Source organism: Phodopus roborovskii, unplaced genomic scaffold (genome assembly GCF_943737965.1).
Source record: "Phodopus roborovskii unplaced genomic scaffold, PHOROB, whole genome shotgun sequence".
Taxonomy (NCBI): Eukaryota; Metazoa; Chordata; class Mammalia; order Rodentia; family Cricetidae; genus Phodopus; species Phodopus roborovskii.
Genome location: NW_026126648.1, coordinates 9,513,624 through 9,529,709, shown reverse-complemented (window position 1 = coordinate 9,529,709; position 16,086 = coordinate 9,513,624). Strand labels below are relative to the sequence as shown.

General features: G+C 36.3%; 1 protein-coding gene across 4 annotated transcripts in view; it reads left to right on the top strand.

Moving 5' to 3' along the window:
- The window catches only part of Slit2 (slit guidance ligand 2), a 311,911-nt gene that overhangs the window by 213,935 nt on the left and 81,890 nt on the right, over positions 1-16,086 (top strand). For 2 of the 4 annotated variants that reach the window (XM_051174040.1, XM_051174038.1), the window contains exons 10-15: positions 5,818-5,889; positions 6,332-6,403; positions 11,044-11,115; positions 14,644-14,787; positions 14,899-15,062; positions 15,885-15,908. In XM_051174040.1, coding sequence (XP_051029997.1) covers positions 5,818-5,889; positions 6,332-6,403; positions 11,044-11,115; positions 14,644-14,787; positions 14,899-15,062; positions 15,885-15,908 — 548 coding nt within the window. The remainder of the gene's footprint in view (positions 1-5,817; positions 5,890-6,331; positions 6,404-11,043; positions 11,116-14,643; positions 14,788-14,898; positions 15,063-15,884; positions 15,909-16,086) is intronic. The other 2 variants (XM_051174041.1, XM_051174039.1) reach the window with 1 other exon arrangement.

Here is a 16,086-nt window from a genome sequence, read left to right as displayed (position 1 = left end):
CTTAATATCATAAAAATCTTGTGTAGCTTCTAAGACAATAAAAAAGCTAAACATTGCTAAGATTCTATTACATACAGCTTTTTTTTTCAGTTTTGATGTGAATTACATATGTGTGTTTGTTATAGTCATGGAGTTATCTGAAAAAACTGTATTACTAATTGAATTTTAAACATTATTTACCACCATATATTAATTTCACACCAGAGATCCTATCAAGTGACAGATTTATTGTTTAAATAATGTATGTTGATGATCAGGATTTGTAGACTTTTTGCTGTAATATATATGTGCATATATCATATCTTTATTCATCTAACTTTCTAAAAGGAAGTACAATATATTTTATTTATACTGCACTTCTTACACAGTTATGGCTTTTCATAATTTTGCAAAAATTGAAGCTAAAACACAAAGAACAAAGATGGCTTCTGTAAAGTGCATAAATCTAATGATGGTAGATTGAGATTTAATCCAACTTGTGTTAACGCAATTCATGCATTTAGTTAACAAACTATGAGTATTTTAAAAGTCTTGAATCTACATATATCAAACCATATGAGGACCAATATTTACCATCTGGATGTTACTTTGTGTTGCCTTTAAAAATAATTCAACATGGAAAAACGTTGAGGGCAATGGATAAGGAGTGAATGTTAAAATGAACGAATTTGTCTAATATCTCATAAATGTATGCATAATTAGTTTAGGAATTTCCTAAACATTCTGACATGGTGAGTCGTATAAAATTTTTATGTTTAACGTCTACCTCATCATAATCACCGCAGAGTATTTTATGTCACAGAGCAGCAGAGCAGCAAGTGATACAGTGGCACTTCTCTGTGTTCACAACTAACCCTGCACACAGTTCTCTTGCTCTCTGGTCCCCAGTTTCCCAACAGTCTTCCTGTTTCTTTATTCTTTGAAATAGAGCTTGAAGTTTCTGTGATCAGCAGCTGTTGGGAAGCACAAAAGTACTGAGATTTGTGGCATAAACAGAAAGAAAAATGCAGTGTTAGGTCAGATGTATCAAGAAAGGTTGATATTGGCTAAATCTCCTTGTGAGGATTTGGAATGTGTCCCACCTCAACCTTTAAATATTTCATCTCACTGAGTAGATAACTAAAATATCCTTCTAATTTTAAGGAAATGGTAATAGCTATGTCTTTCATCATATATAGTCTGAAGAATAAAACAGTGTAGTGTATAAATATGTAAAATGAGTAATTACACATGACTATTTGTATAAGATAATTATAAAATGTGGAGTTGGTCACATAGATCTTGTGAATTAAATTGATACTTGCAAGTTTATGTGAAATGAATTGTCCTTGGACTCTGCAGGACATAGAATTTTCTACCCTATCCACTTTGTTAAATCTGTTTATATTTTCTAAAATAGACATAGCATAATCTCTCAAGGACTGACAATTGGAAAGCTCTTAATTTTGTTATGTTTTATCCTAATCATGCAAATATGTCTTATCCATTACACTATCTTTTTCCATAATCTTGAAATGGTTTTAATTCGATTTTTCATGCAACAGCGGACTCAAATGTGCACTCTTTGAAATTCAGCAGATTCTATGCTAATAAGCAGAGATCAGAAGCTAACAGAGTTAAGAAATGTAAATGCAGTCTGCCTTTTTCTTAACCTGAAAATGCGGCTGTTTTTCTTTCTTATTTATATCATATGATAAAATCCTTTTTTTCTCTTTCTTACTATGAGGACACAATTAGAGGTGAATATATTCTTTTAAAATAAAAAGAACATTTTATTCAACAAAGCTAAAAGTTTAAGGGAAGTATGTTAATAGTTCATGGTCCATTGAGTATGAATGAAATATTTTAAATATTACTTTTTGTCCATCACTGGTAGAATGTCTTCTCATATTATAATAATCTTTTTTTATGGAGGAATGCAATCATGTTGATCCTTAATGGACTGATGAGACAATGTGATAAAAATACAAAACATACAAAACCAAAAACAATAACAATAAGCAATTAGCTGCTAAGTGTAAAGAGCAGTACAAGAGCACAAGCTTTTTTTTTAATCTTTCTTTTTTATTTATAATTTTTTATTTCATTTTATATAACAAAGTCCAATTAAATGAAAACAAACATTTATACACAATATTTGGGAATTTGGGTGTCGTTCTTTCCAAACTACTTCCTGCTGGTAAGGGGCGCTGTCTTGGGGGGATTTGAAGAAGATTCAGATATCCTGGCTGTAATCTGTAGGGCTGGCTGTTTTGTCCAGCTGTTTTGAATGTAGGATCAGCTTGTACTCTGTTTCAGGTGGTCTGGCGTGATCAAACCACATTAGTCTGGAAGGAATCCACATCTTTTCATTTTCTGTGGAAACAAAAATAGAAATCCTTTTCCCCAGTAACTTTTTCTTCAAGTTAAATTTTGGAGTCAAAGCATTTTTTTTTTTAATTTATTATTTTACATGTCGATCCCAGTTCCCTCTCCCTCCGTCCCTCCCTCCCCTCCAGCCCTCCCTCCCTCCTTCCCTCCCTTTTACCCTCTCTGCCCTCTTACATGCACTCTAAACACCCTCCCCTCCCATCCCCCCACCACAATTCCATATGTAGGGGAATGCCATCCAGTTGGGGTCATGTAGATGTGACAGGTCCTGTGAAGTAGGGACTAGGGCTTCTCTCCTGTCTCTAGAATAAGGCAGTTATCCCTCCATGGGGGATATTTTGAGCACACACTTTTTTAAATACCTTTTTTTTTTTCCTTTCTTTTTTTTTTTTTTTTGAAGGTAAGAAACGCTAACAGGTCCAGATAGCATGCCACTTTTCAGTGTACTGTCATGTAAGCTTTAAGGGAAGGAGTCTTCATTGTGAAATTTACATTACAGTACATCACAATAATTAACAATACAGATAGCATCATCATTCGCATTTTAGGCATTGCATTTCTGTATTAAATCCAATATAATTTTATCCTGTACGCACTTTGTAATTTTTATAACATTGAATAATCAATTTCTTAAAATTACACTATCATTCATACTTGTGATTGATTTAAATATAAGTATTTCAGTGAAAATGAATTTAGATGAAATATAACTTACATTAACAACAAGAGAGGTGGCTAAGCAGTGGAGATCACTGTACAGTCATGAATACCTGAGATCAAATCATAGAACCCATGTAGAAAGTGGGGTGTCCTGCATTACCCATAAGTTCATCTCAGAGGGATCCAGCACACGCTTGTGTTTCCATGTGCATAAGCATGAACATCTGTGGAAACCCATGTGCTTATATGTATACAGACAAATGTATAACCTTAAAGGAAATAATAATTTTGAAAACAAGTGTTAAAGCACACTTAATTGCCACTGCAATAACTAGCAGTTACTATAATTATTGTGGGTACTGAAACTGTAAAACCACAAATGAACATTAAACTTCCCATGGAATACCTTAAGTCCTATTAAAGATGAGAATTAGTTTGGATAAATTTGTGGGTTCAGAACACTTCTCATCGCTATATAACTCCAAAAGACAAATTTGTAAATATCTATAGAGAATGAATTAATGAGCGATGTTTATTTATTCCTTTATATTATTTTCAACAGTCTCACATGGAATTATGAAGTTACATAAACAAATGGTTCATTCTGTGAAAACAACCCCAAAACATTCTTACTTTTCATCATCATTATGTTTCCTTGGCATAGACTGATTATTTGAAACTTCCTATAATTTAACTGTAAGAACAGAAAAAAGCTGAAATGAATGTGATCTTTAAGCCATCATTGCAAGACACATTGATTACTATTATAGTAAAATAACTTAGTCGTCACTGAATTTAGAGCCTGTGAAAAATATGTTTCTCAAGTGAGATGACTAATTCAAATACTAAACATGAGTGTGTGTGTGTGGGTGTGGGGGGGTGTGTGTCTGTGGTATAAGCTAGCAGGCAGTTGACATCATATGCCATCATCAGTCACTCACCACCTGTTTAATATTTACTCCGTTTTGATTCATGTGTATATGGAGGAGGTATGTGTAGGTGTTTATGCCTGTACGCACCGAGTCCAGAAGAAGGTGTAAGGTCCCCTGGAGCTGGAGTGATAAACAGTTGTGAGCCTTCAGACATGGGTACTGGGAATCCAACACAGATCTTCTGTAAGAGCAGTATACAGCCTTTATCATGGAGCGATCTTCCGATCCCCTGGCCCACTCCTTATTTTTGAGATAAAATTAATCAATCTGTAATTCAACGTTCAACTAAGGTGGCTGGCTCTTAATAACCTGGACTGTCTACCATCTCTCCCGCTCCACCCAGCCTTGGCGTTGCAGACATATTCCACCAATGGTTACATAGCGGCTAGAAATCAAAACTTAGGTTGTCAGGCTTGCAAAGTGGAGAACTTCAAACTGAACCTTCCCCCAGTCTCAAATCCATACTTATTAATATGGATGGTTTGCTGTCTTCTAGGATGAATCTGTCCCCTAGAAGCCAACAACGTGGTAAGGATAAAATATGCATATGCAAATACAAAAAATGTAAATGCATTTTCATATACCTATATACATGTGTGGATATCTGGAAAAACATGTATGCACATATACACATGACCATATGTACACATATATGTCTTATGAGTACACTCATATGTGTATATATAAATTTAAATCCAGACAGCAAAATATTATTTATTTTAAGTAGTTTAATGTAAGAGTTTAATATAGGAGAATTTCCTGAAACTTGAAGGAAGGTAATACAGAGAAGAAGAAAAAAAAAATACTAATTACCTCCAAGTCTACAAAAGTCAAAATAAAATATTGATAAAATCCAAGTTACAGTGATACAAAGTAAGGAGGTACATCTAGCAGAAGCTGAAAAGATGTTGCCAGTGCGGTGGTTCTTACAGCTGCTCCCTAAACAGAAGACAAATATGCTCTGGACTTTCCGTTCTCGATGCTTCAATCTTCCACCAGCAACCCTAACTCCCACCCCAGTGGTTCACAGGAGTAAGGCTCAAGGTGCCAGTGCTGACAAGGTTGCGATACGACGTTATTTGAGGAACAAAAATATTTACTAAGAGATTGGTGAAAGCCCCCGCGTTGGGTGTTTACTGGCTAGGTATATATTTCTTGCTTTTCTCCAGTAGCAGAATCTTAAAGTGAATGGTGTCTGAGTTGACTTTGCCTGATTTTCGTCATATCACAAGAATACTCCCTGCGTGTTTGACTGCACTTTTCTGACATGATGTTCACTGTAGTGGTCACATCAAGTTGTCAAGTATATAGCATTTACTGAAGAGTTCTCCATCATTTATAGATTCAGGATTTAAGGCTATGCCTCATGAGAGGCTTCAAAATTAGTTTTATGTATGTGCCAGTTTCTTCAACTGGCAGCGTGCTTTCTTTAGAGGATAAAGAATCTATAAAATTCAGTGTAGAGTGGTAATTTCGTTTTTGAACTTATAATCATCATTATATTGCATTTGAACGTGTAAATCCAGGTCTTTAGTATATTTCATTAGCTTACAGTTCATTAACACCTACACCTCAGTTTGTTTCTACAAATGCTTCCAACTCTGTGGGGTTCAAGCCAAACCCATGACTAGGCAATGACTGGGTAGTACTTTCATTTCATAATTGTGCTATGTTATTCCAGCCTAGCTTCACATTTAAAGGGCAGCACGTTTAATTTTAGTACTGATTTTTTTAAAGGGAAAGAAGAAAAGTTCTGTCATAAAATCCTTTCCTGACACGAAACTTACGTCTGAATTAAACTTGTCTACATTTCTGTTCTTGTAAACACTGATTGTTTATTTTATTTTCATCGCAGACGTTTGGAACAAAACTCCATCAAGGTTATCCCTCCCGGAGCTTTCTCACCATATAAAAAGCTCAGAAGAATGTGAGTTAACTGTGTTGTGCAAGATCTGTCATTTTTTTAAATTATGTAGGTCAAGACTATGCAGGAAAACTATGCATGAATATTGAACAGATTGACAGCATAATGACAGTCTGATTGCCAGTTGTATAATAGCACTTTAATCTTAGTAGTGAAACCTTATAATTTCTAATGTTCTCTGTAATTTAGTTTATTGATCTCCACAAAAATGGTCATGACATCTTTGTGTGCTACTGTCTAATTAAGGCATTCCATTCTTACTTATAACTTAAGCAAATGGGTAGTAGTTGTTTACGGTGTAATTCACCTTTAGGATTGTCTGATGTTCCTTATTAAAAGATATACATGTCTTTATAGACAGTGTTTACAAGTAAATTCTCTTCTCCTATAGCCAATGTCCCAGACATACTATTTCACTTAACTTAACTTGTTTTTCTGATTGTAGTGACCTGAGTAATAATCAGATCTCTGAGCTTGCCCCAGATGCCTTCCAAGGTCTACGCTCTCTGAATTCACTGTGAGTAGACACTGATTTTTCTGAGGGAAATCAAAATTTTCTCCATAGTCAAGAGTTTTTTATATATAAAAAAAAAAAAAAACAACCTTGTTTTTCTGTGATGAGATACAAATTCTTCACTACAGTTGTTACTAGTGGATTGCATCCTTTCTCTGAGACCTGTTATCACTAACACCAGCCAGTTTTTAGGATAGATATTTGTGGATGTTTTTCAAACTTGGTTATTTCAAGAATAAGAGCTGTCCCTTTGGAAAGTTGTTTTCTTTTTTCCAGCTGTAATGAAGGGACAGTTTATTTTGAAGAACTTGGACAACTCCAGATTTGTGGTCTCATTCTATAGCACCATGTGTCTGAGCACACTGTTGGTCCTTAGGATGATGAAGGCCAAGTATTGCTGGGAATAAATGAGCATAGCCCTTTCATCCTGCCTTTATCACAGGAGGATTTTCCCCAAGAATAGCCTCATAATGAGCCTTACATATGAAGGTCAAGAGGACTTTCAGGAAGATAGCTATGCAAATTGCAGATAGTCTAAAATAACTTACTGAAGGTTACCATTCTTTAAACTTAAAAACTCTTTTCAACGTGTATCAAGTAAAATAACCTTTAGTTATTTTCTATTTGAGTGTAAAATCTGGCCAACTTACTTATTAATGGTTTTCATTGATATAAATTATTGCCAGTTTCTCAGGTTTCTGGATCAGTCCTTATCACCTCCTATCCTGCAGTATTTTTAATAGTAACATAAAATCTGTTTACACAAGTTTCTTTATACCTTAACCTTAAGATCTTTCTCAAAGCACCCTTGAGTATATATTTATGTTAATTTGATTAATGCATACTGATTAATGCATCTATTAAGGTGTAAAGGTGCAGGTGTAGAGGTGATGTCAAACACTTTTACAAAATTTTCATTAAAGAACCAAAACAGAAACAATTAGAAATTGGTATTTAATTATGACAATATTATCATGCCTCAGAGAAGACTGGGCAAGATTTGTACAAAGATAGTAAAGACTACTCTTAGTATGTGCCAAATCATTTAGTATTACCAGCATTACCACTTATTATTGATTATTATTATTGAGTATATTATGTTCCTGCATATTAATATAATGAAGAATGTGTTGTTAGAAGGATATCTTTTAAAAACCATGCCCTAGTTGTATGATTTTTATCCTGGGAGGAAAATAAAGACTATTACATTTTATATTTACTTATTTGCCTGTGTGTGTGTGTGTGTGTGCATGTGTGCGTGCGTGCTAACGTGTGTGTGTGTGTGTGAATGTGTGTATGTGTAAGTGTGAGTGTGTGTGAGTGTGTGTGTGTGAATGTGTGTATGTGTGTGAGTGTGTGTGTGAGTGTATATGTGTGAGTGTGTGTGTGTGTGTATGTGTGTGTGTGTGTGCATGCGTGCATGCATGCATGAGTGAGTGTGCATGAGTGGGAACAGAGGGCAACTTGCAGGAGTTGATCCTTTCCTTTTATACGTGTGCCCCAGGGACTGAACTCACGTCCACAGTTTTGGCAGGCAGGCACCTCCACTTGCTGAGCCATCTCACTGTCTACCTCATGCTTTTTGCTTTTCTCACTGTGACAACAACAACGTCTCCATAACGTTTGAAAGTTACTTTGGGGGTTAGCCTACTAGAATGCTGCTGCTCTCTGCACTTTAACTGGGAGGAAACAGACATACATTCACGTCTGAGTGCCTCTGAGTGAAGAAGAGAAAACGCCTTTGGGTGTAGATTTGCACTTCACTTTGTTGATTTCAAAATCTCCCTTTCTCTGCCATGGGACATGTCAAGCTAGCTGGCCTGTGAGCTTCTGCACATCCTTGTCTCCTGTTTCCCATGTCATAGAAGCACCGGGTTATACGTGCAGCATGGCAGATACTTTTACTCGTGGAGCTATCTCTCCCCCTCTCTTCAGTTTCATCAGTTTTATTTTTATCAATTCATTGCTTTGTTCTAACTCAGAAGCCCCTTTCATAGTTATAAAGTAAATGCATGCTGAGTAACATTGTCCCAAGCTTATACTTTAAATCTTGTGATGTTTTATGTTCAGTCTTAGCTCCACCCCTCCCTAGTGATGCTGAGCAAGTTACTGATTTACATGTGTCTCAGTCATCCTGTCTCTAAAATGGGAGCACAGTCTTTCTTCCCTTGTTGGCTTTACAGAAGTGGAGCGCAAACTGCTAGTGGTAATAGGTTTGGCCGCGGCGGATACTTCACCTACTGAGCATCAGTTTGTATGTTTCTGGGTTTTAATTATTCCAGAGCAGGTCCACGTCCCAATGCCATAGCACACAAGCACCTTATTTTCACCATTTTCAATTAATACATTAAAAACCGTCAGAAGTCACTGGCAGGGCTGGAGGATGGCTAGGTGTTTAATAGCTAGCTTGTACCACTCTTGAAGAAGACCCCAGTTTATCTCCCAGTCCACATGTCAAGTGTAGACTCCAACACTCACATGCCCACACTCCCATACATTCATGTACATCATAAAATAAGTGTTTTTCTTAATTCCATTTACTCTAGTTTCATGCTTTTGTCGCCTCATTCCCAAGTATTTCTGCAGAGTGTACAGTACAATTCTGGGTTTCCTGAAGAATTTGCTTGGACTGCCTAGTATCGCATATTTCACTATCGGGCTTTCCATGACAATGACATCCTGTCCTCTCTATTCATCCCTTGCTTTCTCTTTACGGCAATTTTTAAAGTTGTGCACTATTATAACTCTCCAAGTACACATCATTGTTTGTAATTTATAGGATGAGCTCTTTGGACATGTCCTTTGGTGATAAAGTCAGTCTATAGTAAATCTTTTGTAATAGACTATACATTCTCCTGTATTGCATATTTTTTTCTGCTGTAGGAACTTTATATTTCTCCAGCTTTCAGCAAGGCACAATTCAAGCTGGGGGACAGCAGCTGCTGAGACCCATTGTCCCTCAGTCCAAACTATAGGTTTAAAGTAGGTTTGCATTCTTGGCTTTGTTGCTAGTGTCTCAAACTGGAACCTCCATAATGTGCCTGTATTGTTATAAAGGACCAAAAATGTCCCCTTCTAAATAATTGTGCTTCACACTCCATACAAGTCATGAAGAAGAAAGCTAGAAATGCTACTCAATGTGTAATTAGTCGTTTTTGGATTTGACCGCACTTCCTTTCCAGAGGAGTTCACTTATGTCTTCCAGGTTTTTAGTTTGAATTATCTTCAATTATTTCCTTTAACCATTTAGAAAGTATAGCTCCTGGTAGAGAAAGTGAAAGTATATGGCCCCTGGTGGTTTCACTAAGCTGTCTGGGTAGGGAAGGGTCAATATGGCAGGATTTGTGGTGGGGGGGGGGGACAATAAATGTGGACAAAATATGTTGTACAAAATTCTGAAAGAACTTATAAAACTTTGCAACAAAAATATAGCACAAATTCTGATTGACCTTCTCACACTATATTATATATATATATATATATATACATACATACATATATATATATATAATAAAAATTTTCTTTCCTTCATTTTATATATTAATCTTATTGTCTTGAACATGAATTTGGCTTTGGATACTTTTGACTCATTTCTCTGCTGCTGCCATCTTCTCAGCATTGCCATGTGAGAAAGAGGATTTCATCTGTAATCGTAGCCCTGGTACTGAGAGAACAGACAGTTTACTCCATGGCTGAGGTCCTGGGTCAGAGAGCCACTGGCTCTCAAAAACTAAGTGGTGCAAGTGATTGAGGAGAGTTGATGTTGGTTCTTAGCTGAAGCCTACATACCCACATGTACACACACACACACACACTACCCTGGCATCAAATGGCTGTACATTTATTTGGCAAAGAAATCTCATTAATAGGATATTTAGTATTTGTTGGCTGGCATTGTTTGCAGTTGATAGACCATACCAAGAACATCTCTCCAGTGTATTGCCTGTGTCCCTGCATGGTTTCTTCCTTCCATTGCTATTTCCCCATTTTGTCTGTAACATGATACTTTGACAACCCAAATGATATTTTCAAAACCAAAATGGTTCCATAATATAAATATGACATGACTCCTAACCAAACCACCTTAGACACTTTTCCCAAGTTAACAGTTTGTTAAATGTCTTCGTTGATTTTTAAATACCAGTGGATTAAAAATATGAAATTTAGTTTTCAAAATTACACTTTGGAATGTTCCTTGGACATAAAACCCAATCATCTAGTCCAAATCAAGTGTATGTTGGCAAATGACAAACGTTTGCAACTTACTTCTTGAATTTAATTAAAGTGGGTACCATGCTGGCACAAAATGTCAAATAAATTGTGAATTGCTGTGTTTTCAACGTATTTGAAATTATGTAGAGTAAGCTTGTGTATTATCTGTAATAAGATAATTTTTATTTCATTCAGTTTTTATTTGGATGCTATATTAAGTGTCTACTAATGTCCCTAAGCTTGTGTGTGTGTTTAATACATGACATATTATTATAAGCATATATATGTATATGATATGTATATACATATATATGTATATATGTATATTATATATATATGTGTGTGTGTATATATATATATATATATATATATACATATATATATCTCCTAGTTAGGCTTGTTGGTTCTAATTTTTTATATAATTTTTTCAGTGTCCTGTATGGAAATAAAATCACAGAGCTCCCAAAAAGTTTATTCGAAGGATTGTTTTCCTTACAGCTACTGTAAGTATTTCATTGCTATGGATCTATGGAACTTGCTATTAATTTTTTTAATACATCATCTCTTAATTATCTGGAGGCTTCAACACCAAATGGCTCAGCTTAATGAGATAAAAATGATTAATGAAGCAGTGCTAAAATTGATAAAGGCTATTTATATGAAGACACAACTGTTTAGAACTGTCCAATAAAATAAGTGATCTTTGGCTGCCCCTTTGTGGGGATGTTGGTAATGATATGCATCCCATAAAACCTCTCAGTTATGATGTTACCAGTTGCTAGGATGGAGCCAGAGAGGGGTTGCATTTACAATCCACTTGCCACAGAAGATCCAACAGTAAAATTCCCAGTTAAATTTTGCAAACACAGTCATGGGACATAGTGAGGCATGCCATTGTGCCAACTCCTGACTGATGTTTATTGAGTCATCTCTGACTCCCTCCATTACATTAAGAAACAAACTACTTAGACTATAGCTGCCCCTCATTTATTTTGAAAGAAAAAGTCACTCTACTTATAGGTACCAAATTTGATGCCATGTATGTTAGTGCTAGATCATTCGCAAAGTGATTTCATTAAACAGAGAGAGTAGGAAGATAGTGTAACAGTTGAATTTAGTTTGTGGCATCCATTACCTAGCAACCTCATTTGTGGCAAACCCTGCTCTGCAAGCTTCGAATATGGAGATGAGCATGATTTGATGCTTTTCCTCATTTTGCCTGCAACCAGGCTGCCTCACAAATCTTAATTTTAGAATGCTGCTTTCTCTTTCAATAGTACTCATTCATTGTCAGTTATGTGATTAAAAACTTGCTAGTAATCCCACAGTATTCCTTAGAGTATGTATTATTCCTTGAAAACTTATTATCACGATTACACCCAATTATCCTTGTGTTAAGTTCTTTTCACCATTCTATACAATTGTAGCTTAAATCACATCCAAATACAAATATGCCAAAGGCAGACATTAATTTTTGATATATGCATTATTGTTTGATGGTGCATACTGCATTCTGAACTAATGATCATTTAAAGGTTCTGCCTCTTTGAAATTAATTTATCTACATTTTTATTTGATAAAATTATTTTACATATAACAGATGTCTTTGAATATTATAGATATAGTGTGATGCCATGGTCAAATATTGCTAAGTAGTCACCACATTGATGGCATCCTCGTTCTCCAAGGATTCTTTCCATGGCCAGCATCCTCAATTGTTCTCGCCATTGCTACTCTATTGACCATTAACACTCAAAACTCAGGAATCAAGGGTAGCTGTAACACACATGTGAGTCCAGCACAGAGATTTGCACACAAGAAAACCGTATTTATAAAGTGACCTTTCAAAATATCCTATCTCCCAACTCTTGAGGATGACCCATTCTTCTGCCTGCCAGAAGTTAAAAAAAAAAAAAAAAAAAAAAAAAAAAAAAAGGTTATCCCAATCCTTTTACAAATAGTCAAGCACGTAATAAAAGTGGAAGATTCTTAGCTTTGCTTGAACAGATGGGTGGTAAGAAGAAGTAGGAAGTGAATGGGGAAAAAAAAAAAACAACTTAGGAAATAGCTGCTAGTTTGTCTCTGTTCTACACATCATGCTGTTTTAAAAGGAGCACCGACCTCTCATAGAAACAACTGCCTTCAACTTCCCCAGGCCGCCCTTCATTTTCTCCCTAAATGTTTATTCTCTAACTCCTTTATTCAGTCGACATATGAATTAAGGAACAATGCCAGTATTGCTCACATTGCTGACAAGGGTTGGGAAGTATGTATTTCTTGAACCCACCAACCGCCAATCAAAATAAATAAATAAATAAATAAATAAATAAATAAATAAATAAATATTCCAGTGCCTTTATGTAATTTTTAGATGCACCATAGAAAAGCCTAAAACTTCTGCTCCTGACAGAAAAACCCAAAGCACAGAAAACAGGTTTATCTGGAGAAAAACACAGCCTCACATATTTATAAAGAATGGAAAAGGTGAAATCCAAAAACTGCTTAGCTCTGAGCATTTTTGTTTGTCATTGTCAAATAAGAAAACGTACTGATTGTGTTTTTTAATAAGAATTACCCAAACCAAAGAGCAGGTAATTTTGAGTTATTAAATGTTTGAAGGCTCTAAATAAAATAAAATGTTAGAGACAGAGAACATGAAACGTGTACTGAACTAATGACTAAGCTGTGTTCAGAGGAACGTGCCCCTCAGCTTAAACATCTAACGATACCATGTAACATTGCCTACTGTGCTTGGGAAGAGTTGGAGAGGGACGTCTATGCTTAGGTAACAACTCTGTTCCGGAAAACATGTATAGCACCAATGGTAAAACACAGCCACGTGGAACCTTCGTAGTTAACCTGTAAGACTGATGTCTGCCAGTGACGATCTCTATCGAAGTAATATAGGGGAACAATGTGATTGCAGGATACTGTGTTAGGTGGGTATTTATACTGCAGCTAGAGCCTTGAATGTGGTAGTGTAACTTTCCTATCCAGGAGAATTATTAGGTAGTCATGTGACATCAGATATATTTGAGCATGTAGTATGTACTAGGGGTGTGTGAAATAGGAGAGAACAAAATACCCAAAAAGAAAAAAAACTGACATTTTGGGTGCAAATGGCAGTCATTGGTAACATCAGTAACAACAAAAAGTCATTATTTCACACGTATCATAATGTAGCTATGTAATATATATATATATATATATATATATATATATATATATGATAAAAAGGTATTTGCACACACATATGTATATATGCATATATACCTCAGAGGAATAAAAAAGATAGACTGAATAAAGGCAGTTGAAAGAACTAGGAATTGAAAAAAGGGCAAAAGGCAGTGTAGAGTTGAGTGGGAGCATGTTTATGTTTAGCAGAACCCAGACAAACAATGTGACTAGGAAGCCACACACCTGGGAGACTTTCTGAACAGAGGACAAGAGACCCTGGTCTTAATGGGAAAGAGCATGGTGTTGAGTGAAGCACAGAGGGGAGCAGGAGACTGGGTGAGGCTGTGAACTAACCCTGAAGGATGCTCTATGTCTAGACTTTCCCTTGCGTCAGAGCTATTGCATGGTCCTCGGACGTATGTCATGATCCCACATTTCTCAGAAGGACCACTCTAGCTGCTGTTTTAGAAGGAGACTGACCTTCTGCAAAGTGGCAGGAGACACTAATAATGTTTTAAATTGCTTTTAGTCTGAGCTTGACAACAGACGCTGAGCCTCATCTACCACTGTCTAAGGTTTTACCTCCAGGTCATCCTTTATCCTCTTCTGATCATTTCTATTAAATGTATTTGTGAGAACCACTCAATTTCAGCTCCTTTCACCATGTGACTTCTGCTTTTCTTAATGTACAGCTTCCAATCTCCAACTCATACTGCCTATATTAGTAATGAATTTGCAGTGTTAGTGTTGACATTAAATACATGTCTCTTGGTTGGGTTTCCTCCAGAAGAACTGTATTACAGGTGAGTTAATGAGATGCTACACTTTAATTTTATGAATGTTTGGTCAAACAGATTATTGAATGCCAACAAGATAAACTGCCTTCGGGTAGATGCTTTTCAGGACCTGCACAACTTGAACCTTCTCTCCTTATATGACAACAAGCTTCAGACTGTTGCCAAGGGCACCTTCTCAGCTCTCCGAGCCATCCAAACTATGTATGTATGCACAATTTGGGCCGAGTATAATGATGATTACTTTCACTGTGAATGTGAGAGCTGAGTCGTAAGCAAGTCATGTATAAAACTTTTCTGCTGTGTTTCTGAAAGGCATTTGGCCCAGAACCCTTTCATTTGTGACTGCCATCTCAAGTGGCTAGCAGATTATCTCCACACCAACCCAATCGAGACCAGCGGTGCCCGTTGCACCAGCCCTCGCCGCCTGGCTAACAAAAGAATTGGACAGATCAAAAGCAAGAAATTCCGTTGTTCAGGTAATTTCTCACTTCATGAGACATTTCCCTTAAGACCGAAAGCTATGGTTACTTGAGGATTAGCAGCAGCTGCTGCCTTCGGCTGATTACCAAGCATTATACAACCTCATTTCTTTTTCTTCTGCCTGGGGATGGGGAAAGCAGGAGAAATATAGACATAACCCAAATAATATATCCAGGTAAATGAATATCAATCAAATGAAAAGGATGCCTGGATCCCTCGTAGTATGTCCTTAGGGTTCAGATGTAACCAAGACCTTTCAGATTATATACTTCCAGTTTGTTGTCTCTTTTGACCATCATTAAATAGTTGGACATGTTTTCATCTAGTCACAAACTAAAGTAAGACTTGATTACATGGGTTGATTTCAAACTCAAAAGTAGACGGTAGGAGAGTCCTGACACCTCATTTCTTCCTGGGATACACTGTGGAGGCACAATTTTTTTTTTAAGACTATCTTTTCACATTTGGGTAACAACAAAAATCATTACATAACTGTTAGCTGGGAAGCTTACTCCATTGTTTGTGTTGGTCTATTGTTTTATGTGTTATGATGATAGGAAACATTCACTATCATTTGGGGGATATGCTCCCCAAGTCTTCTGGGCAGCACATTTCCCTTTGTGCAGTTAATTTATGCTAAACAATAGATTTATTGTTGTCCATCTTTGTAAGTTATCGCTCCCTGTGCATTGTTTTAGTTCTGTGAATATGCTTTGTCAGCCCATTCTTAATCTAATATAACTCATATCTCTGCTTGCTGACATTCAGGTACATCTTCTATTTTTTTTTCTCTCTCTCTCTCTTTTTTATTTATTTAGCTAAAGAACAGTATTTCATTCCAGGTAGGTTTTGCTCGGTGGTAGGACTAACTACAGACTCCCATTCCTTGACTTATATAGCTTCTAAACATGGATGTGCATGCTTTGGGAAGTACAGTGAGCACTCCATAGACTGAGTGACTTACGCATAGATCACGTGTAGCTGTATCTTGACAGCCCCAGCTCTGCATGTAGCTTCTGA